Source organism: Chaetura pelagica, unplaced genomic scaffold (assembly GCF_000747805.2).
Source record: "Chaetura pelagica isolate M959 unplaced genomic scaffold, ChaPel_1.0 scaffold3, whole genome shotgun sequence".
Classification (NCBI taxonomy): Eukaryota; Metazoa; Chordata; class Aves; order Apodiformes; family Apodidae; genus Chaetura; species Chaetura pelagica.
Genome location: NW_009952974.1, coordinates 10803714 through 10825716, shown reverse-complemented (window position 1 = coordinate 10825716; position 22003 = coordinate 10803714). Strand labels below are relative to the sequence as shown.

The following is a 22003-nucleotide window of genomic DNA, read 5'->3' as shown; positions in this document are numbered from 1 at the left end:
GGGAAAGAGAAAATGTTTATCAACAATTTTGAGAAGCACCTGGATTTGCCCTATAGAGCTGCAATCAAAAAAGCACATGTTTATGGACTCTGCTTCGGCTTTGCGCAGAGCATAGTGTTCATCGCCAACGCCGTCTCCTACAGATACGGAGGGTTCCTTGTTGACACTGAAGGACTCCATTACAGCTTTGTGTTCAGGTGAGAGCCTCTCCACAAGGGCTGGTCTTGGGGCAGCGTTCAGTTTCTTGATGGCTTCCCAAGAATGACTGTGTCCCCCTTCCCTGCAGGGTGATCTCTGCTGTTGTAACCAGTGGAACAGCTTTGGGAAGAGCTTCTTCCTACACCCCAAACTATGCCAAAGCCAAAACATCTGCTGCACGCTTTTTTCAACTGGTTGATCGTCTTCCTAAAATCAGCGTTTATAGTGAAAAAGGGGAAAAATGGGTAAGAGCAGAGATGAGTAATTTGTAGTGTCATTCAGCCCAAATAGCAATTGAGAAGCCAGTGAGATCGCTGCTTTACAGGAAGATGATGCAGATTGTGTAGCTGTTGCTTTGCTTTTTTGGACTAGACAGCAGGGGTAATCAAAGTGTGGCTGTTAGGAATCTGTCAGTGTAAAGCTCCTGTAGATTGGAATGGGACCAATTTGGATGACTCGCAGAATGGCTCTTTCTGCTCTACAGCTTGCACATAAACCTCACTATGTCTGGTTTATACTGGAGACTTTTTTCCATTCACCTCAAAATGTTGGGGGTGCTCATGAGGAGGAAAATCATCTTTGAGTCAGACAAAATGAAAATGCTCAATCTTTGGTGAACTGGAAAGTCAGAACCAAAAAAATAAAATAGTTTGGTTTTGATACTTTTTTCAGATTTAAAATTTAATAGTTATGAACAAATGAAGTATATTAATTCCCTTCAGAATTCTCAGAATTCTTCAGAGTTCTGTAAGAGTTTTTTAAGAGTTCTGGGAAAATTGACCTCAATTCTTGTATTAACCTTGCAAAGTTAAATTGATTTTTTTAATCAAATACAGCTTTGCACAAATGTATTTGGGCTATCACCAGATTTACACTTACACAGTGTCTGTATTAAAATAAAGAACTTACTGCTTTGTAAGGTTAGTCCCGTTTCCAGTTGATGCCTCTGACCAGTGCAGTAAGGGAAGTATAAGCAGAGCAACAGTGTGATGACTAATTGCTTCACCTCTAGGGCAGGTACTCCAGTATGGCTTTTATCCCTCTTTCTGGGCTAATTTCACAAGCATTAATGTTATGTGTTAAATAAGAGATACAAGAATGGAACCTGAGGAGGAGTTACTTTGTGCTTTACAACTCAGTTTTGAGCTTGAGCTCACTGTAGTTATCTTTCTCAATTTTTTTTCACCAGGATGACTTCAAGGGAAGCATTGAATTTCTTAACTGTGAATTCACATACCCTTCTCGGCCTGATATTCAGGTCCTGCAAGGACTCTCTGTAGCTGTTAAACCTGGACAGACTTTGGCATTTGTTGGAAGTAGTGGCTGTGGTAAGAGCACCAGTGTCCAGCTTCTGGAGCGTTTCTATGACCCTGAGAAAGGAAGTGTGGTAAGCAAAGGAGATGTGGGTTGGGGTGCTGTTGTTTTCAGCAATGCTACAGGGACTCTTTTGACTCTTTTGAATGTGTGTCCTACTGTGCAGCGTGGCAGTGGTGGCACATATATATATGCAGCTTGGTCTTCAGCTCCTTCTTGTACAAATGTGGACTGTTCTGACAATTCCTGAGTTTCATCTCAGATGTATTCAGGCAAGATGAAATAGTACAAACCTCAGGTGTGTAGCCTCATGCATTATGAAGCCATAGGCAGTCACCTGTATAGCTCCTGTATGAAACATATAATCTGGGAGCACAAGTAAAAATCAAGCCTGAATGGAGCAACAAAGAGTCCCCAACATCCCTAAATGTTCTTCTATTTCCTTGTAGTTAGTAGATGGACACGACACTACGAAAGTAAACGTACAATTTCTTAGATCAAAAATTGGAATAGTGTCCCAGGAGCCTGTGCTATTTGACTGCAGCATTGCTGATAACATCAAATATGGCAGTAACACCAAAGAGACGACGATGGAAAAAGTCATAGAAGCGGCCCAGAAGGCTCAGCTGCATGATTTTGTCATGTCACTGCCTCATGTAAGTACCCATGAGGTCCTGGCTGTGGATCTGCAGATAGGCTGCTTGGTGTTCACTGCAGCAGGAGATGCTCCAAACCCAGTTAAAGTTGCTATACATGTGTACCTTTTATTTACATTTACATCTGTAGCAGTGGGAGCAAAGAGAGTGTCATGACCATTCTTTATGTACCTGAGAATTTGGGCATGAGTTGCTACTGGATTTTTGCACAGTAGGCAAATATTTATAAAACTGAAACCAGCAATTACAACACTGAACTAGGAGAAAAGGGAAGATTTTTCAAAGCCCTGGACAGGAAAGCAGCAGCAGCACAGTGCAGCAGTCACTGTACACCGAGTCAGGAAAAATAAAACTGTTCCCAGCTGTGGAAGATGTGGCTTGTGACTAGGCCATGATATTTGAAGCTGTCTGCCTAGGTGCACTTCAGAAGTATTTAAATGCACCAAAATAATGTAAATCAGAAGACCATAAAGAATACTGTTTAAGCACTCAAAAAATCCCACTTGTCTAGAAAGCCCTTAAATCACTTTAAACCTCTTTCAAATCACCTAACATTTTGCTATGAACTTTTTCTTCCAAGCCTGTCACCAGGCCTGGAGCTCTGAGCCATGTGCACCACGACACATGGCTTGGAAACATCTCATGCGTCACTTGTAGTGTTTCTGCATTGTTTGGTTTTTTAAGGAGGAAGGAGCCATACTCAGTGCTCTTGCCTCTCTCCAGCTCTCCTTTCAGGTTGTGAACTGGTTGTGTTTACTTACGTGTGAATAAATTCTTCCTTTTGTCTCTTTTTCAGAAATACGAAACTTATGTTGGGGCTCAAGGATCCCAGCTGTCCCGGGGGCAAAAGCAACGCATCGCTATAGCGAGGGCCATCATACGGGATCCTAAAATTTTACTACTGGATGAAGCTACATCTGCCTTGGACACAGAAAGTGAAAAGGTAAATGCACAGTGCTCAGCAATAAGGGAAAATTAATACAGTGGTTTACAGTGCACAGTGCTCTTTCCTGTTCTACAGGGACATCCTGACTTACCCCACTACATGACTGCAGTGTTACTTCACATTGCTAATCCAGCACTTTCACCTCTAGATCCAGAAAGCAAGATATTAAAAAAGCAGCCAGCTATGCAGGCTCCTAGATTGCCAGTTAGAGGCAGCGCTTTTCCAGAAACTAATTGCCTGTGTTTCAAAGCATTCCGTGAGAATGTTTCATACATGTTCCTGCACATTAAAAAAACCACAAAAATGTGTATGCAAGCATATGAATGATGAGCCTGAATATCCAATAAAAAAAGCAGTGAGGGCCTAAGAACTTGAGCAGAATTTGTGTAGCTTGGTTACACTCAAGAGATTAGAGAAATGATGGAAATTTAAAAACATATCCACACCGAGCTGCCATTATTCAGCATATGAGCTGAATAAGGGCCTTCCTTAATTTCTACTGCTCTCTGTGCTTACCTCTCCCTTCTTCATGCTGCTGAGTTGATGACCCAGCTAAATGCACCAGTAACAACCTTTGATTTAGCCTTATCATCACTTTGACTAGTGTTGCACAATAAACTTAATTAATCTGAAGCAAGCTGGTTTGTCCAGCTCTGAATCCCAATTTGGTTTGCATATTTTCACTCTGACACTGTCTCTGTTGCTTTCAGACTGTGCAGGCAGCGCTGGATAAGGCCAGAGAAGGGAGGACCTGCATAGTCATTGCCCACCGCTTGTCCACCATCCAGAATGCCGACATCATCGCTGTGATGTCACAAGGACTCGTTATTGAAAGGGGCACTCATGATGAACTGATGGCCATAGAAGGAGCTTATTACAAGCTTGTCACCACTGGAGCCCCAATTAGCTGAATTACTGTGATTCTAAATTTGAAAGATTCCTTTTCTGTAAGCAAAGACTCCATGGTAGGTGTGGGTACAGTGGTAGCCCATTGTGCTACAAAGTACTCTACAGTGGTGAGTTCCGTGGTACCCTCAATGTATGCATCAGGCACAACTGTCAGGCACATGCAGGGGACTGAGCACAGGCTGATGCATTTGGAAAGTAGCTTAGCCTACTACTAAGGGAAAGGAAGCCTGATAACGGGAAATATATTTGGTGGTGAGCTGGGAACTGCCACCACCTGCAGTCAGACTGCACAGTCTTTTCCCTCCTCAACTAGCAAATAAGCAAGACTCCACTCTGGTCTTCTGGAAACAGCCATTTGTCTGGCTACTCTCTGTGAATAAAAAGCCAATCCCAAGAATGATGCTGTGTATCTGAAGGGATCAAATCCCTCCTGACATTTGGTCTGCAGAGATTTACAGCAGATACCCTTACTGTGGGTTCAGAACCTTACAGCCCTACCCCTTCAGCAAAGCCATCAAGTCCTTACCAAGAAGGCAGCTTCACTAAAGAAAAGCAGTAAAGAAGGGGAACAGAAGATGGTGAGGATCATTTTCCCTGCACTCACCACTCCAATCAAAGCTATCAAATTTTGACTTGGATCAAATTATTTAGTTAAATCAATGCAAAATCCTACCGTTAATGGTCACAATTATTTAAACAATTTCTGTTGAAACAGTGCTACGTAACTTTTTTTTTTTTTTCAGAAGGTAAGACTGATATGTATTTTTACAGAAATCATAATTATGTACAGTAAAGGGGGGAAAAAACCAACCCACCAGCCATAATTAGCTCTTTGCTTGTATCCTGTCAGTGCCACGAAGAACAGACCCTCATGTGGTAGGAGCTTACAAACATGTCTGCTCATAAGCCACAGCTTAAAATAGCCAACAGTCCCAAACACTGCTGCAAGCGTCACAGATGGCTGTGCAGAAAGAATCTCCTGCTGCTGGCCACAAAGAGTGAGGAACAGCTGGATCAACCTTCTAGCATTTTATCATGGCTCTGCAGATCACCTCACTGGGAAGGAATAACAAACCACAGAGCATCTTAAATACAGGATAAATCTTTGTCCTACCTCTCTTTCTTCATTATTTGTTTCTAGTCCCATTAGCTTAGTCATTTTGCTTAAGGAGTCACAATTACTGAAAAGACTGGTTCCAGGCCAGCTGCTGCAGGAAGAAAGACTTCAGAGAATCACTACAGAAGACACCAGGAGATGCGTAAAGCAGACTACTCCATAGACTGTTAAAAGCAGATTAATAATGTTTTTAAGTCAACATAGTCTTAGTAGGCTCTTAGATGTCTGTTTCAGATTTGCTTCTGTAATTTGCATCATGTTCATTCCCAAGGGCCAACTCAAACTATTCACCTTATTTTCCCAATTAAATAAGATTCTTTCTATTTCAATTATCCCACAACTAATTGGAAATCTAGAAGCAGTATCATGTTTACATCCTCTAAGCCTTATGGCTATCAGCTCATGCACACACACAGCCTGCATTATCTGTATTACAGCTCTATGCTGCTTGTACACCAAGTGTTAAGAGATGGTAGCAAAATGTTGTTTAAAGATTGTGCACAGAAACAGAACATGCAACAGTAGGTGCTAAATTAATAAAATGGGAAAGTACCTGCCTCTGCCTATTTAAAGCATCTGTTTTAAGTAGCAACATATATTTAACACATCAGTTACTCATGTGCTTAGTTAAACCAAACTGACAAGAATATAAACTTGCAGTGACTTAGTCTGGAATCACATTTTCATGATTTATGCAACAAACTAATTCAGGCCCATGATGCTTGAAATGAGAGAATTCAACTCATTTACCTTTGCGATACAGGAGCATGAACAACTTTCCTGAGGTGATATGCTGAGGTATTTTCATTATAGACAACCTTCTTCATTTTTTTGCTCTGTGTAGATGTACAGAACCCAAAGATTTGATATACCACAACGCATTTTTAAATATCAAAGGTGCAATCTGTATCATTCATTACTTACATGACCACTTTCAAAAAGTAAAAATGGAAAAAAAATCACACAATAATACAAAAATATATTCTATAGAATCTAATTGAAATAAACGTTTATTTTTTTCTCATCTGGCTTAATCAGAAGCTGTTTTGCTCAGGAAGCTCAATAAGTTAAATCTAAAGCCTTGTTTAGAACTACGCTGGCCTTCACAGTGCCTGGGTACAGCTGTACAGTTGCACGTGGTGTGATACTCTCACACTGTTATCTAGCAGTTTAGCACATTATATATAAAAAATTAAATACTGAGTATCACTATATACAACCATCTACAACCAACTGTGTACACCATCTAGCTGGAGATGGACAGAACTAAAAGACCACCAAGTTGCTACATAAAACTAGTTGATTGTACTTTAAAACTTCATTATGACCCAAAGTATTGGGTAATTTTTTAACCATACTGCAGTGTGGTTGCAATACTTCTAGAAATACAATCAGCAATTTTTATTTCTGAGCTGCCAAAGTCATTCTTGAAGATAGTGGTTTTGGATGTACTGTTTACTTACCAGAAGCACATTGAAGATGCAGTGGCATCTCCTTTGCTTAAAACGAGTTAGCAAAACTGCCCATGTGGAGGGTTCTTGAACAGTTCATATCCATCTCCACATTGCTAAGCATTTGGCAACTTTATCTAATTAAGTTTCTTTTCAGTTGTCCTCATTAATGAGTGGACACAGTAAGGTACCAAGGCAACTACAGTCAGAGGCACAGCTGCACTCTTACAAAAAGAGAGAGCATAGAACAAATACTCAGTATGAGTAGGTATCTTAATGAAATTATACAGCTGCAGTGTAGCTAAAGAAGCAGCTATGCACAAAATGCGGAAACTTATCTTACAGCTGTTTTTACCTTTGCAGCTTGTGATGAACATTTCAGAATTAATTCCAAGACCTAAGCCAAAGAGTGCACCTAAATTCCTCACCAGTCCAGCAAATGGCGTTGTGTCAATGTTTATCCAGTCTGGGTTGGCACACCACTTCTTAGCCTTTGGAACAGACCACAGCAAGTCAATATCAAGAAGCTTGAGGACTAGATAAAATCCAAGGGGAAAGATGAAAAGAAACAAGTTTGTCTTGATGTACATTCTCAAGCTTGCTGTCTGAATAGCAGGGGTGTGCTCAAATGCTTCTGCCACAAGAATGCCTGTGGATTAGAAACTTGGGGTTACAGGGAACAGCACACTCATACTTTGAAGAAGCACTTTTTATAGCATCCAGTAGAATTTGAATTTTAAAGTCAGAAGAACATATCTGTGTAATTTTTTAACAGAGATATACAAGTAGACATTTACCACCTTTGTGGTCCATTACAAAACCTTTTCTCCCACACAAAAATGCTGATTTGGAAAAAAAGAAATTAAATACCAAGCACTACATGGTTTTTATAAAAGGTGTGCCATAGGCTGCCTGTGTCTCCCAGATGACAACCTATCAAATATTAGATGTAAGCTAGAACATTCCTTTTACACAAGACTCCTCCACTCAAAGACTGCAGAATTCAATACCTCAGCAATGCAGAATTCAATACCAGTTCCCACACAGGCTTCGAGTGCTGAAGGGCAAGACTACAAACACACATCTTTCTTACTCATTTTATCCTGGCTGTGAAAAGGGAGAGGTGGACTGCAAGCTGGTATCCAGTGCTGCACAGGCTGTTCTGCATCCGTGAAGGGGCACAGGAGCAGGCAGCCCCCACTCAATGCTCTAGGCACTGTCCTTAGGATCAGACTGATAACTGGAGACACTGTTCATCGTTTGAACTCCCTACACACCACTTTGAAACATGTTTAAGTCTGAAAAATGTACTTCAGCTTCTACAATCATCCTGAGGAGTCTGCACTGGTAATATGCCTTTTTCTCTGTTTTGCCCCAGGTCTCTGTCCCTGTGCTTGTCCAGAATGCACACATGCTACTTTGTGCCTGGCCATGACTGAAAGTGAACCTGGGAGGAAAGGTCAGGGCCATATAGAAGCAACCTCCTCTCTGAGCCCTTCCACAGAGATAACACAAATAAAGATCAGCTGCAGCCAGTACACACCAGATTGCACTGGTCTGTGTCAGGGTGGACGTAGTGCAATCAGCATCAGCTGGCACTGGACAAGGGCTCGCTCTCTGTGTGAATTTCAAAGACAGCAGATAGATTTGCCTCACAACTTTTACCTTTAGACTATAATCAAATCCTTGATCTTCAGATAGTGGAGAGCACCACTAGAGCTGCAAGCTAAGTACCACTACTAAAAATCTCTTGCCTTTTCTCACAATTTTTTTCAGGTTTTACATACACGTTGAGAAGAAAAAAATAGCAGCATTACCAGCAAATACTCCAAGAATAACTTGATGAGGGAAATGTGTTGCTATGAATACTCTTGAGATGCACACACTGATCTGGATAATCCAAAAAATACTCCAGAGGAATGACCATGTCAATCTAAGAGGGAAATGGAAGATGCTTAGAAATTAAGACAATTTACTTTACCTTGTAATTTACACCAGGTCCCTTTGTGTCAGTCTCATATTTTTACCAAGCAGAGGTTTACAAGGAGAAAGGTTTAGAATCAGGTAATTAAAAACTGGAAGTCAGAACTAAAACATCAAGAGTGGTTGCTCTTGAAGATGCATCTCGGGCTCCAAGAGCAGACCCCAGTCGTTTCAGGTCCAATACACCACTTTGGTTTTAGTGATGGAAGTCATCAATGGCAAGTTAAATTAGCACTAGTACCTCAAACATATTTCTCATAATGAAGTCACACTTAAATGTAAAAGGTCAATTATTTGGTGACAAAATTCATAGTGTATGGGATCAACCTTGTCAGGCTAGGAAAGAACAGGCATCAAAGCAATCATAGGATTTCCTCACAGATCTGAGTAACTTTACACTGAGCTTTGTCAACATTACATGCACTTGCTTTAAAATGAGGTTAAGAAGGACTACTATACATAAAGACCATTAATACCACAACACATGAAGACAATTACTAGAATTCAAAATTTCCAATACTGAAGATGTGACGTGACTTTCAGTAGAAGCTGATTCAGAGATATTGTATGCAATGACCATAAGTTAATAAATACCAGCCTATACAAATTAATAAATCCTCTCAATATTCTTTTTCTTCAGCTGAAGTAGATAATAATAAAGGTTTTGGTTTTGTTGCAAACTGGACAAAACAGACTATGAATTTTTGGTTAAAATAAGTCAATTAAAAACGCAGCATGTATATAAAGAAATAACTGTATGAATTAGAATAATGGAAAGACACTGACCTGTGAAGGGTCACTGCTGATTTGTCTTTCAATCTAACTGTGTAGCTGAGTGCTGCTGTGACCATCACATACCAGACACAGGAAGATCCCATGGCATGTCCAGATGGGCTCCCTAGTAAAAACAAAAAGGAAATATTCAAGGTTAAAAATTATGACTGTTAACATTTGTTGGGCAGAAAATGTCTACTGGCAGTTACTCAGGCACCTTATCATTTATAAAGCCTTAACAAAGGCTGAAAGAATGTCAACTGCTTCTCAAAAGGTCATTTGCTCATTATCAATTTTTCAGAAGACAACTGTATGGAATCCAAAATATTTGTCTGAGATCAAGTAGCCAGCAGTTTAACCTTCTTATTGGAAAGCATAGTATTTTCCCATTACTTAGCATTGGATAGTGATTTAAAAACCAGAGCATCTAGAGCTCTCTTATGGCTGTAGCATACAATGTAGAAGTTGACTATGAGGATCAGATAAGAGAGCTACCTTATAATTAAGGGGAACATGGAGATTTAGCTCTTTGTAACATTCTAAAATAAAGTACCAGTGTAACTATTGATGTTCACCAGGTTTACACTAAAAAAATTGAAATAGGGAAGGAGAGAAAATTAGATCAAAGGACCCCGTCTACATCAGACTTTTACAGCTTGGCTTTCTGGAGACCAAAAGCAGTAAAAGGGAAAGGGTTATTTAAATGGTAGAAGAAATAATTTTGGCTGAATAATGTATTATGACCCAGCACTCCATAGTACTTTGCAAAGCAAAATAATATTTCAGTGAAGCAGCAAAACAGGAATGTCTAGAGAGAACAAGGGCTGGCTCCCTGCACTCAATTTTGGTGGTGTTCTTGGCAGTATTTTTAGTAGTAACGCTGCCAACTCTGGTTAAATTTGTAACAGATGTACACTTCTACACCTCACAACAGGAAAAATGTCATGGATAAGGAAACCACAACATTGTATAGCAGCATTGGGAAAGCTTCTCTTTGTTGTCATCTAGGAAAATGCCATCCATGAAAAATGTTTCATAATTCATCTGCAAATTGCCTACTAGAAACAGCATGAATTCCAACTTAAGGTTTGTGTATTCATAAAACCTCCCAAATACCAGATAGAAGATGGCTGCAAAGTTTTAGTTCAGTTAATTCCAGAAGTATAAACTAAATTCAGGTCCTAGATTGCTTGCCATGTAGTCATATAAGAAGTTATCTCAGCTTTCCCTTTTGTTGAGCAGCAGAGTTTGGGGTTCAGGCTCTCCCAGCAGTATTTGTATATGCCCATCTCACATCTGTGGCTGCTTCTCTAATCTTTTAATATACATTGCATATTTAAAAAGTGTGTGAAGCACCATGTAAGCTCACACAGTGACTGTGTGCACTTACCAGCTGCACTGACCTCAGCAGGCAAATCTGGAGGTGGCAGAAAATGTGGTCATTGTAAGTGCAAATAAGGAACAGATATGATAGTGGTACCCACTGGACAGAAATGGGAACACCCTGTTACTTCTGGAAGAAAGTAGTAGGAAGACTGGTTCAATGAATCAAAATCAGTCTGACTGGTTTTAAGCCAGGGCTTGGAAATATATGGTGCTGAATGGGCTCGTTTCTGAAGTCTTTTGAAAAAAGACCTGAAGGACCTTAATACTTTGGGTTAAGTCCTATATTGATTCACTTGACACAGACTGCAGATCACATACAGACCAGGCATTATTCAACCCTGCTAGATACAAGGGCTTAAGCTTCTTATTCAAAATCACAAGGGGATATAGTGCAGGATATTGTTAACAAAATGCAGGTCTGCAAACCACTTAAAAGCTTGCAGTGGCATTGACAAGGTGCAAACACATTAATTTTCACAGTCAATATTTTAATGTGCAACTAGTTAAATTAAATTCTGTCAGTTACCTCCAAGCAAGTCTACTGTATTTCACATATTTGGGTTGCATAAGTTACCTTCAATTCCGCAGTATTGCATTTGAGTTCCACAGAAAAGACAATGAGATACACACAAGTGAAAAATACATTGGAAAGGTAATTTTTTTCAGAATACTTTTTTTCTCCCCATATATTTGTACACATACCCCCCCCCACACACACACTCAGTACAAGTGTCTGGCACTGGGAAGCGTGGTTCTATTTCACACTTGAGAGAAATTTGTGATACATGATCAACTGTTGATACTGTTGTTGTTTACACTGAACCACCTACTAGCTTTTGTGGTTTAAACAATCCTTTCAGTAGTGCACAAGCCCTTGAACTCTAAAGCCCTCTGCTCTATTTTGGAACACTATTAAACAATGAGGAATTTCTCTCCCTTAGCTGATGTCATTGGCACTGCAACTGTTACTAAAAGTGATCTCATAAAGCAGGTGTATCACTCTTTCTGAACATCAGAGCCTAAGTTTTTTTTCCTTTCTAATATGCTGGTTCATTCTAGTGGGAGTTATTTTTAAAGCAATCCCCCCCTCCCTTGCACAGTTTAAAGGCAATGAAGTAAACATTCTTGTTATACAGGAATCAAATACCTATCACATCTTACTTCTTCCTTTTTCTCTTCCTATGTTTTGGTGCTATTTTAAACATGAGCTCTGGGATTTTAAAATCATGTTAAGATCTTCATGGGTCACATTTTCTCCACCCCCCCCCCCCCACACACACTCAGTACAAGTGTTCTGGCACTGGGAAGCGTGGTTCTATTTCACACTTGAGAGAAATTTGTGATACATGATCAACTGTTGATACTGTTGTTGTTTACACTGAACCACCTACTAGCTTTTGTGGTTTAAACAATCCTTTCAGTAGTGCACAAGCCCTTGAACTCTAAAGCCCTCTGCTCTATTTTGGAACACTATTAAACAATGAGGAATTTCTCTCCCTTAGCTGATGTCATTGGCACTGCAACTGTTACTAAAAGTGATCTCATAAAGCAGGTGTATCACTCTTTCTGAACATCAGAGCCTAAGTTTTTTTTCCTTTCTAATATGCTGGTTCATTCTAGTGGGAGTTATTTTTAAAGCAATCCCCCCCTCCCTTGCACAGTTTAAAGGCAATGAAGTAAACATTCTTGTTATACAGGAATCAAATACCTATCACATCTTACTTCTTCCTTTTTCTCTTCCTATGTTTTGGTGCTATTTTAAACATGAGCTCTGGGATTTTAAAATCATGTTAAGATCTTCATGGGTCACATTTTCTCCACCCCCAAAAAGTTATTATCTCTATTAAAGGTACCAATATAATTGTCAACATTCCTTACCTGGTCCAGTTTCACATGTTATAGGAAATTGCTCAAGGCATGGGCTTGACTGATTGGGATAAATCATTGTTTCTTGCACCCACCAGTATGGGCGATGGCCAAACAAAATCCTGACCCAAAAATAAATAAATAAATAGATACATGCAATTAAAAAAAATATGCAAGAAGGTCTCCGCAAAGCATGATAAATAATCTTACGAGGAATATTAAGAGTTATATTGCAAAAAATTTTCTATAATAGTTCTTTAGATTCGTCTTGTCTTATCAAAATGCCATTTCAAACACATCTTAAATATCTTCATTGTGAATTCCTGTTTTATAATTACAGGGGAAAGTCTACTATTACATTATTCACAGAAAGTTTTCTAAACTTGAGGCACATATAGTAACCATCATTAAAAATACCAAATTTTAAAAGAAATCCAACTTCTTACCATTTAAATATGAGGTTGAACCAATCACCAATAACTGCCACCCATATCATTTTAGTACCAACCACTTGGTTGAGCTGAAACCAAAGAGGAAAATAAATTGAGAATATATTCCGGGGATCTCCAACATGTGACATAAAATTAAGGAAATCCTGGTAAGCCCTGTAGTCCCTCTGTAAATGCTGAATGATAAGCACTCCATTGCTATGAAGGAGATCCATCTTAATTGATTAAACTGTACTTGAAGTAAAGTTCCTTAAATCTTCAGTTTCTAGTGATGGAGAATGAGAACCATGGAAGGGAGCTATTAAAAAGCGAGCGAAGGTGATTGACATTGCCTTTATATTGTATCGGTGTGGTGTACCCAGCCATTCCTCAAACACGTGGGTCCAAATCTCTGGGAAAGCACACGAGTCTGTTAGCCCTGGAAAGCTTTTCTGTTTGCAAATTTTAATTGGAGGAAACTAAGTGAAGTACATGCTGAGCAGCAGCAAATTGTGGGGAAAGTTTTGTGGAAACACAATGTGTGACTTATGAAATCCGTTGTATGAACAGTTGGAACATGTTTGCTTGAATTTTTTTCACAGTTCATTTCTCTGCGGGATGAACATTAGTAATGTGTGTACTTCATTAAGTGTTGCCTCTGTAAAGGATAGAGAGAATACACAAATAATTGGTCTTTACAGAACTGTCATGACAGCTGTATGTTTCACCAGCTCACAGAATGGTAGTGGCTGGAAGGGACCTCTGGACATCATTAAGTCTAGTCCCCCCTAACAAAGCATTTAACTTTTTGGCTACCATCCTGCATCTAATGCTTTGCACAACACATTTTCAGTCACAGAATATACAGCAAGTGTCCATACATCAACAATGTGGTTCAACTCTAGCTTAATTTTTAAAGCAGCAATATTCTCAAAGCACTGAAAACCAATTCTTTCCTTCACACAAGAGGCCATGTTAACCCAGGGCACAATGCAGCCAAAGCTGAGAGTCTTCTCACTCCGTATCACCATTCTTGCACGTGGCCCACACGAGGCCAGTCCCACACACCTCTGCCAGAAGGAGCTGAAGCCTGACCTACTGCAGCTCCCTTCTTGCTGCCCAGCCAAACAAAAGGAGACCTGCCTCACAAACCAGAGCAAGGTTGGGAACAGATGATTATGAGTATTTCCCTGAAGTATTCCCAAGTCAAGCACTTGAGTTCCCCTGGGCGAATAGCCAAGAGTAAACAGAGATTCTTCCAGACAGCAAATTTTAAGAGTATACAGCAAATAATGTACTAGCACATCAGATTTATCAATAGTAGTACTAATAACTGTACAATAGGAAAATAATTATGTTCATTTGTGAGGTGGCAACATGAGAAACCTTATTCCACAAGAGATTAAATATGTATCAAAAGTGTGATGGTACCATCACCTGATACTATCAGAGCAGCAAGAGGAAAACTTCAGTCCTTTATCAGGCTCTCATATCCATATCTTCCACTAAAGCTTACCTATGTATCTGAAACAAACTCAGAAAACAAAAGCAGCTGTAGATATGCACTGTGCACTTCCCTACTGCTTTCTACATGACACTTAAAGCTAAAATGTAGAAGTTCTGGAGACAAAGATATGAACTAGTTAACTGTTTTTGCTGAAGAGAGACTTAGCGGCTTAACAGGGCTTTATGATGTGTGGTCAGGGAAGTCACGTGGAAACATTAAGTAGATTCAACATATAAGGCATGACAAATAAATGGACTTAGACGACCTCTCTTTCAGACACAATCCTACATTTACTTTAGCAACTCACATTAATTTTAGCTTTTAATATTCTGTTTTTAGAAACTTTTTAGGAAATTTAAATCCTATATATTTATTATTACCAGTTGCATTGAGCCATGTTGAAAACCTTAAAAAGAGATATAAAATTCTAAAATGATACGTGTTGTTTCTGAATAACTACAGTATTTTTCTGTACATTGACTAATTTATTCACTTCAATTGGTATAACCTGATTTCAAGAAAACCCTTCCAACCCCAAAATTTCAGGATATTTCACTGATAAATATTTCCTTGCTTTTTAGCTGCAAATACATGGGGAGGTTTGTTTCTTCCTAAGCTGTATAGCTTATTGCTTTTCAGCATCTCTGCACAAAGAAACTGTCATACAAATGAATGGATGGAACTGATCTTCCCTTTCCCAGCTCTTTCCCAAGAACATATTTGTTTAGAAATCTCCCTCAAATAACTCTTAATACCTTATTAATAGAGAAAATGTCTTTTTGATACTTTCTTTTTCTGCAAAAGCGTCTCTCCTTTAAAGATAAGCAGGACTTACAATAACAATAAAAATAATTCTTTTATACAGGTATGTGTTTAGTATGACAAATTGTGGAAAATCTGATGTTTCGTTCCATTTTTAAGTCTATTTTATACAAAATAAAAAGTTTTAAACATGAGTGTAAATGTCAAGGCAGTGGCTCACTAACAGCCATCTTTGCTTCTACTACTTAGTTAAAACTGGGAACTGCAATGGGGTTAAGTCTGAATAACTATTGTTATGTTAGGAAAAATATTTTGCAATAAGTAAGTTTCCATAAAGATATGATTTAAACACCTTCCAATCCCTTTTTAATGCCTCCTCAACAGTATTGGAAAAACTGCCTCTCTGATGCATGATGTGCAGGACCATTTCAGTAACTTATTATATTTATAAATAAAACAAGAATGCAGTAACACCCACCCATGTTACCCACTGGGATAGTGCTGAAATCTGCTCAGGCTGAACTCTTCTTTTTTACAGAACCATTCAGGCACACTTCTGTTAATACACTGTTTGAAGGCATGTCTTGGTAGCATTTCAGTAAAGTAAATTCTCTCAGTAGGAAACGCCTCCTGATACTATTTTTAATTTTAAAGATTTTGCTACTGATTCATATGTTGCTAAGTGTCCTTCTGCTAAGATAGAAAGCTATGCCCTTTAGACATAATGAAGACTAACAGCTAACAGCAAACATAAATAAGCTTTAATTTTCTCCCACATTCTTTATGTTTTAGAGCTCCTACAGCCAGAACATGAAGATATAGAGGAGTCATGTTTATTGAAGATGTTTAAAAAAACCCCTAAAATCCACAGTGTACAAAGCAGAAAGTGGGAAGTTGTTTGAACAAGTAAGGAAGTTTCTGTGCGAGAGGCAGTTTAGGTAATGTTCTCATTGTGCCTAGAAATGCTCATGATCCTGCTTCACCCAAGAGGAAATCAACAGCTGACGTGGGAGCCCTCTCTTGCCCTGCCAGTGATATTCGGCAACCTATGTAAGTCTGAGACATTAACACTTTCCCAGCTCTAGTAACCAGCAGAGAAATTATAGTAAAACATGTCTTGAAATACTACATTTAATAACTCATTCAAACTAACAAAGGAGAAATACTTCCTTAATAAGCATATTTTCCTCCTCTTCTATGCAAAGCACTGCAAAATTCTTCTGTAAAGCACCTAGTATCTCAAAGTCACTTGAGATAATACATGAAATTATTTGCTGTATTTTAGTACGTGCAATTGCAAGGAAAACTAGTGATCTATACAAAATGGCCAAAATATGCATACAATTACATTTTTACATCAACACTTTGTCTTGTTTTGGTATTACAGAACCAAGGTTCAGCCTTCACATAATGAAATAAGTTCTTAGTGCAAAGGAAAAAACTTTAAAATGCTATCTGTTCATATCAATAACTCTTAATTTATGGATTTTTCTTATTTTATTTTCCCAGAGATACAAAACCAGAGATTCTCCAGAACTTTATATATTCTTGGAAATAATACAGAAACAAGAATCATGTTGCTGATCCACTGAAGGGAGGATAAAATGTTTTCAGCTACTTTACACCTACATACTAGAGCAAATATTACATAACAGATATCAGATGTTGTTAAGCAAATGTTTGCAAGGGAAGGAAAAGCCATCAAAGCAAACATTTTCTAAAACACTGCTAATGGAAGCCTGTGTACTAGGCCTAACTTTCTGGTACATTATGCTTAGTTAATTGAACAATAACATTAATTTCCACATCAGTGTTTACATTGGCACTGGACCAGCTACAAAGATTAACTAGAAATTTGCTAAGTTCACAAGCAGACACTGTGTACAACAACTGCCAGCTATTTTCTTAAGAATTATTTTCCAAATGGAACACAAAAAGATACATCTTAATTTTAGATTTAGGAAGAGAAGAATCTTTCAAGAAGCTCTTTCAATGTTCCATTCCCTCAAGCATTCCTCATTGGATCCAGGCAGCCCTGGTTAAGGTCACGTTTCTTTAGGGCTGGACTGACCAGTAGAGGTTTAGCAAATACTAACACAAAGCAGTTGCTTTCTCTTGTTTCTGCCACCTTATTAATCTGATCTTTCCTAGTTACTACACCGTCATTATTCCTTGCTATAATGGTAACTATGCATACACAGGAAACTAACAAACCTTATTTTTGCAATTCAACAATAATTGCCAGACCTTAATACTTGTTTATATTTGGGTGTGTTTGTATGTGTAACAGTGTAAATGAAACAAACAATGCATGGAATACAATTCTGCAATGTTCTTGAAAAAGTCACATCTAAGGAATCCTAGTTCTTATAAGTACAAAGAACTACTTTTTAGAAATTACAAGCAACCTAGAGTTTAACAGTGAATAAAAATCCTTTAAGTTCCATACACTGCAATTAGAAATGGAGTCTGGACCGGCAAGGGCAACAATCTCCACTGCATTTTTTTTTGTTCCCTTTCCAATAAGATCACTGCCTTATTTATTGCCATTCTCTAATCCTTGAAACTAACCTCATGCCAACCATAGCCCAGTGAGGATAGAAACCTGCCAAGAAAAGTAGATGAGCCTGTTTATTAGCACCGGCTTACCAATTTTTTGCTCTCTTACCAGTTTCCACCTAAGCTGCAGTAGCCTTCCAACTCTGAACTATAGCTCTCAGCTATCCCTTAACCCAGCACTGGACAAGCACAATGTGAACTCTGAACTAGCAACAAAATAAATCAACAGATCTTTGTTGGCAACAGCCTGCCATACAGTTTGATTGCATGTTGACTGTCACGCTGCTGCTGTCATTGTACATCTTGGAACCTTCATTTTAACCAACTACCCTAGGGTTAAAAAGACACCCATGAAGAGCTGGCAAATGCAGAAAAGAGGTACATGGTACAATTACATATCTCCAGCAAAGCTCATAGTGCTATAAATAAGGTAAATTGCTGTTGTTACTTTCTTTGATCGATGACAACCCTGTGGCTTGCTATGACAGACATTTAGAAAAAAACCCTTCAGAACAGGTGTCTGGGCTAGAGTTAAGGTAGGTTTATGTGCCAGCATTTCTGACTGTGGAGCCTCTTGAATCAGACCTAGCAGAAGATTTAAGAAGTGTAAGATTTGTGCTACTTCAGGTCATGCAGCCACACTTCTGTTTGTAATTGATAAGAGCCATAAGATTGAAGAGAAAAATAGTATCTGCTAAAATCACCATTCTTCATTTATACATGCAATTGGTAAGCTAATGGTGGAGAGAGTTTGCAGAGGGAAAGTATGGCTGAGCATAGTTTATACTGTAAGTTCATGTCTCTAGAGAACTCTGACAAAGGACTCCCAAACCAGTCAGAAAAAAAGCCAATTGAGGTATGGATTAGGCTGGTAAATGTCACAGGCTTTGTTTATTCTTTGGCTGGTAAGAGTCTGAAAGAAAGAAACAGAACTAATGAAAGTTAGTAAAACTTCACTGATCAAAAAACATTTCAGAGCTACTGCCAGCAACTGTGGGGTGAAACAATTATCTATGTTAATAAAAGGACTCCAAATTCTGAGACCAGAGTGAAGAACTCACCAAAAGATTAGGGAGTAGAATTCAGGATTTGTTTAGATTAGTTTCAGCTAGACCATGGCACTAAATGCCACATCCAGTCTTTCCTTAAAGACCTCTAGGGATGGTGACTCTACCATTTCCCCAGTTGATTCCTACGTCTGATTACCCCTTCCGTGAGGAAGTGCTTCCTAATATCCAACCTAAACCTTCCCAACACAGCTTCTGACCATGCCCTCTCATCCTGTCACTAGTAACCTGGGAGAAGAGCCCAACCCCCACCTGACTACAACCTCCCTTAGGTAGTTGTAGAGAGTGATGAGGTAGCCCCTGAGTCTCCCCTTCTCCAGGCTAAAAAGCCCCAGCTCCCTCAGCCTCTCCTCATAAGATGTTCCATCCAGTCCCTTCACCAGCCTTGTTGCTGCCCTCTGGACTTGCTCCAGCACCTCAATATCTTTTTTTAAGTGAGGGGCCCAGAACTGTACACAGTACTTTAGGTGAGGCCTCACCAGTGCTGTGTGCAGAGGGAGAATTACATCCCTACTCCTGCTGGCGACACAATTCCTGATACAACTCAGGATGCCACTGGCCTTCCGGGCCACCTGGGCAGGCTGCTGGCTCAAGTTCAACCAGCTGTCATCAACCAGTACTCCCAGGTCCCTCTCTGCCAGACTGCTCTCCAGCCACTCTTCCCCCAGGCTGTAGTGTTGCATGGGGTTATTGTGGCCAAAGTGCAGGACCCTACACTTAGTCTTGTTGAACCTCATACTGTTGACCTCAGCCTATCGACAGGAGGGGCCCAGATGCCTGAGAATAACCAGTCTTTCTGTTAAAGACTGAGACAAAGAAGGTGTTAAGTACCTCAGCCTTTTCTTTGTCTTTTGTGACTATGTTCCCCCCCATATCCAATAAGGAATGGAGATTTTCCCTGGCCCTCCTTTTGTTATTAATGTATTTATAAAAGCACTTTTTATTATCCTTAACAGAAATGGTCAGATTAAGTTCTCACTAAGCTTTTGCATCTTTGTCTTTCTACATGATCTTACATTATCCCTAAACACTTCCTAATTCACATGTCTCTTTTTCCAGTGTTGATACACTTTTTTTTTTTTCCCCCCCCCCCCTGAGTTCTTGCAAAAGCTCCCTGCTCAACCAGGCTGGTCTTCTTTTTCACTGGCTTATTTTTTGGCACACAGGGACAGCCTGCTCCTGCACCTTCATAATTTCATTCTTAAAGCATGCCCAGATTTCCTGGGCCTCTTTGTTTTTGAGGGCTGCTTCCCAAGGGACTCTCCAAACCAGCACCCTGAATAGACCAAAGTCAGCCCTCTGAAAGTCCAAGGTAGAGAATTTGCTCACGACCCTCCTAACTTCACCACATACTGAAAATTCTATCTCATCATGGCTACTGTGGTCAGGACAGCCTATGACCATCACAGCTCCCTTCAGCCCTTCTCTGTTTGTAAACAGCAGATCTAGCCGGGCACTAGTCCTGGTAGGCTGGCCTACAGCTGCAACAAGAAGCTGTCATCCACACACTCCAGAAACTTCCTGGACTGCTCTGCCTCTGCTGTAATTCCAGCAGACATCTGATAAATTGAAGCACCTCAAGAACAAGGGCTACAGAAATATAATATAATGCTACCCCACCACTTCTCCTTGCTTTTCCCTTCTAAAGAGCCTGTAGTCATCCATTGCAGCATTTCAACCATGCAAATCATCCCACCACATTTCCATGATAGTCATTATACCATAGCTTCCCTGCTGCACAATTGCTTCTAACTCCTGTTTATTGCCCATGCCACAGGCATTGGTATATATACACTTGAGCCAAGCTACAGATCTTGCCTTGGCTTATTCTGAGATCATCTAAAAAGCAGAGAATAACAGAATCACCTTGCTTGGAAAAGTCCTTAAAGATCACAAAGTCCAACCATCAACCTAACACTGGCAAGTCCTTTACTAAACCACATCCCTAAGTACAATGTCTATACCACTCTTAAATACATCCAGGGATAGTGACTCCACCTCTGCCCTGGGCAGTGTGTTCCAGTGCCTGATCACGCCCTCCAGTGAAGAAATTCTTCCAAACATGCAATCTAAACCTCCCTTAGCACAATGTAAGGCCATTACCTCTTGTCCTGTCACTTGTAACCTCATTGAACAGACTAATCTCCATCTCTTTATAATGTTGTTTAATGTAGTAGTAGAGAGACAGGGTCTCCCCTCAGTCTCCTTTTCTCAAGGCTAAACAACCCCAGCTACCTCAGCTGCTCCTCAAACGCTCCAAACCCTTCATCAGCTTTGTTGCCCTTCTTTGGACATGCTCTAGTAGCTGTATGTCCTTTCTGTATGAGGGGCCCAAAAGGGAACATAGTACTTGAGGTGCAGCCCCACAAACACTGAGGTAAAGTTAGGAGAAATCCATTAGCTATGGTAATAAAATTATTAATAATTTGCTTCCATAATAAAGTGAAGGCTGGTACCTGGGATTACAAACTAGTGCTTATTTAGAGCCAAAAGGGAATGTACCCAGCTGGAGAAAACAGGTGTGGTGTGGTAGTGAGAACATTAATTATGCCTGAGGCTTGGCAAGTGTGCAACCAGGCACACGCAGGGCTGCCATACTGCTTTTCTTCATACCAAAAAGAACTTTAATTACCTCTGCATGTTAGTCTTCTATCATGAAGACCCACTCTAAAAGACTAAAGGTAATTTTTCCTTATTTGCCTATCAGAAACATCATAAACAGGTAAATAGCTCCCCACTCGTGAGAATTCAGGCTTGGGGAATTAAAGGCAAATTCAGGAGCGTCACAAAACTTACGATTACACTAAGAATGTTCTATGAATAAACGACATAGGAAACAAGTTCCTCGCTTCAGAGCCACGTTAAGGAGCTAACCTGCTCCCGAGCCTGGTTTCATTTACCAAAGTACAGAAAACCGCACAAACCGCTCCAGAATTATTCGCCAGACCCACGGGCCGCGCAGACAGCCCGGCCGCCGGCGCCTCAGAAAACGTTTTAACGTCAAAAGGCACTTCCCAGAGAGGGACCCACCGCTGCCTCCCCCTCGTAGCCCCGCACACACAGCACATACCGTCTCCACG

The 22003-nt window shown here is 39.9% G+C and overlaps 2 protein-coding genes across 8 annotated transcripts in view; one reads left to right on the top strand and one right to left on the bottom strand.

The window, feature by feature from the left end:
- Positions 1 to 4025, top strand: part of ABCB11 (ATP-binding cassette, sub-family B (MDR/TAP), member 11) — a 36458-nt gene extending 32433 nt beyond the window's left edge. For 3 of the 6 annotated variants that reach the window (XM_009996122.1, XM_009996127.1, XM_009996126.1), the window contains 6 exons: positions 1 to 197; positions 287 to 443; positions 1388 to 1585; positions 1962 to 2168; positions 2965 to 3111; positions 3825 to 4025. The exon at positions 1 to 197 is cut by the window's left edge and continues 1 nt beyond it. In XM_009996122.1, coding sequence (XP_009994424.1) covers positions 1 to 197; positions 287 to 443; positions 1388 to 1585; positions 1962 to 2168; positions 2965 to 3111; positions 3825 to 4025 — 1107 coding nt within the window. Of the gene's footprint in view, positions 198 to 286; positions 444 to 1387; positions 1586 to 1961; positions 2184 to 2964; positions 3112 to 3824 lie in introns of all 6 variants that reach the window. The other 3 variants (XM_009996128.1, XM_009996125.1, XM_009996124.1) reach the window with 2 other exon arrangements.
- A 2128-nt stretch (positions 4026 to 6153) lies between these two features.
- G6PC2 (glucose-6-phosphatase, catalytic, 2) lies at positions 6154 to 13684 on the bottom strand. 2 transcript variants are annotated; one of them, XM_009996121.1, is made up of 6 exons: positions 13382 to 13684; positions 13047 to 13120; positions 12613 to 12722; positions 9361 to 9472; positions 8409 to 8524; positions 6154 to 7240 (listed from the first exon to the last, which is right to left on the bottom strand). In XM_009996121.1, the coding sequence occupies exons 2-6, from the start codon at positions 13094 to 13096 to the stop codon at positions 6729 to 6731; spliced, it is 900 nt and encodes a 299-aa protein (XP_009994423.1). In that variant the 5' UTR covers positions 13097 to 13120; positions 13382 to 13684; the 3' UTR covers positions 6154 to 6728. The 2 variants fall into 2 exon arrangements, with proteins under 2 accessions (XP_009994423.1, XP_009994422.1); XM_009996120.1 differs by lacking the exon at positions 13382 to 13684 and having other exon boundaries at positions 6729 to 7240; positions 13047 to 13264.
- Between the last annotated feature and the right edge of the window lie 8319 nt (positions 13685 to 22003).

What these genes read in the sequence shown, in the direction of transcription:
- G6PC2 (XM_009996120.1), bottom strand. Translation starts at nt 13,264, where the DNA reads ATGGATCTCCTTCATAGCAATGGAGTGCTTATCATTCAGCATTTACAG. An exon ending in AACATGTGAAACTGGACCAG is followed by an intron (nt 9,473 to 12,612) that starts GTAAGGAATGTT and finishes TGTTTTTACTAG; the next exon opens with GGAGCCCATCTGGACATGCC. An exon ending in TATTCTTGGAGTATTTGCTG is followed by an intron (nt 7,241 to 8,408) that starts GTAATGCTGCTA and finishes TCTAATCCACAG; the next exon opens with GCATTCTTGTGGCAGAAGCA.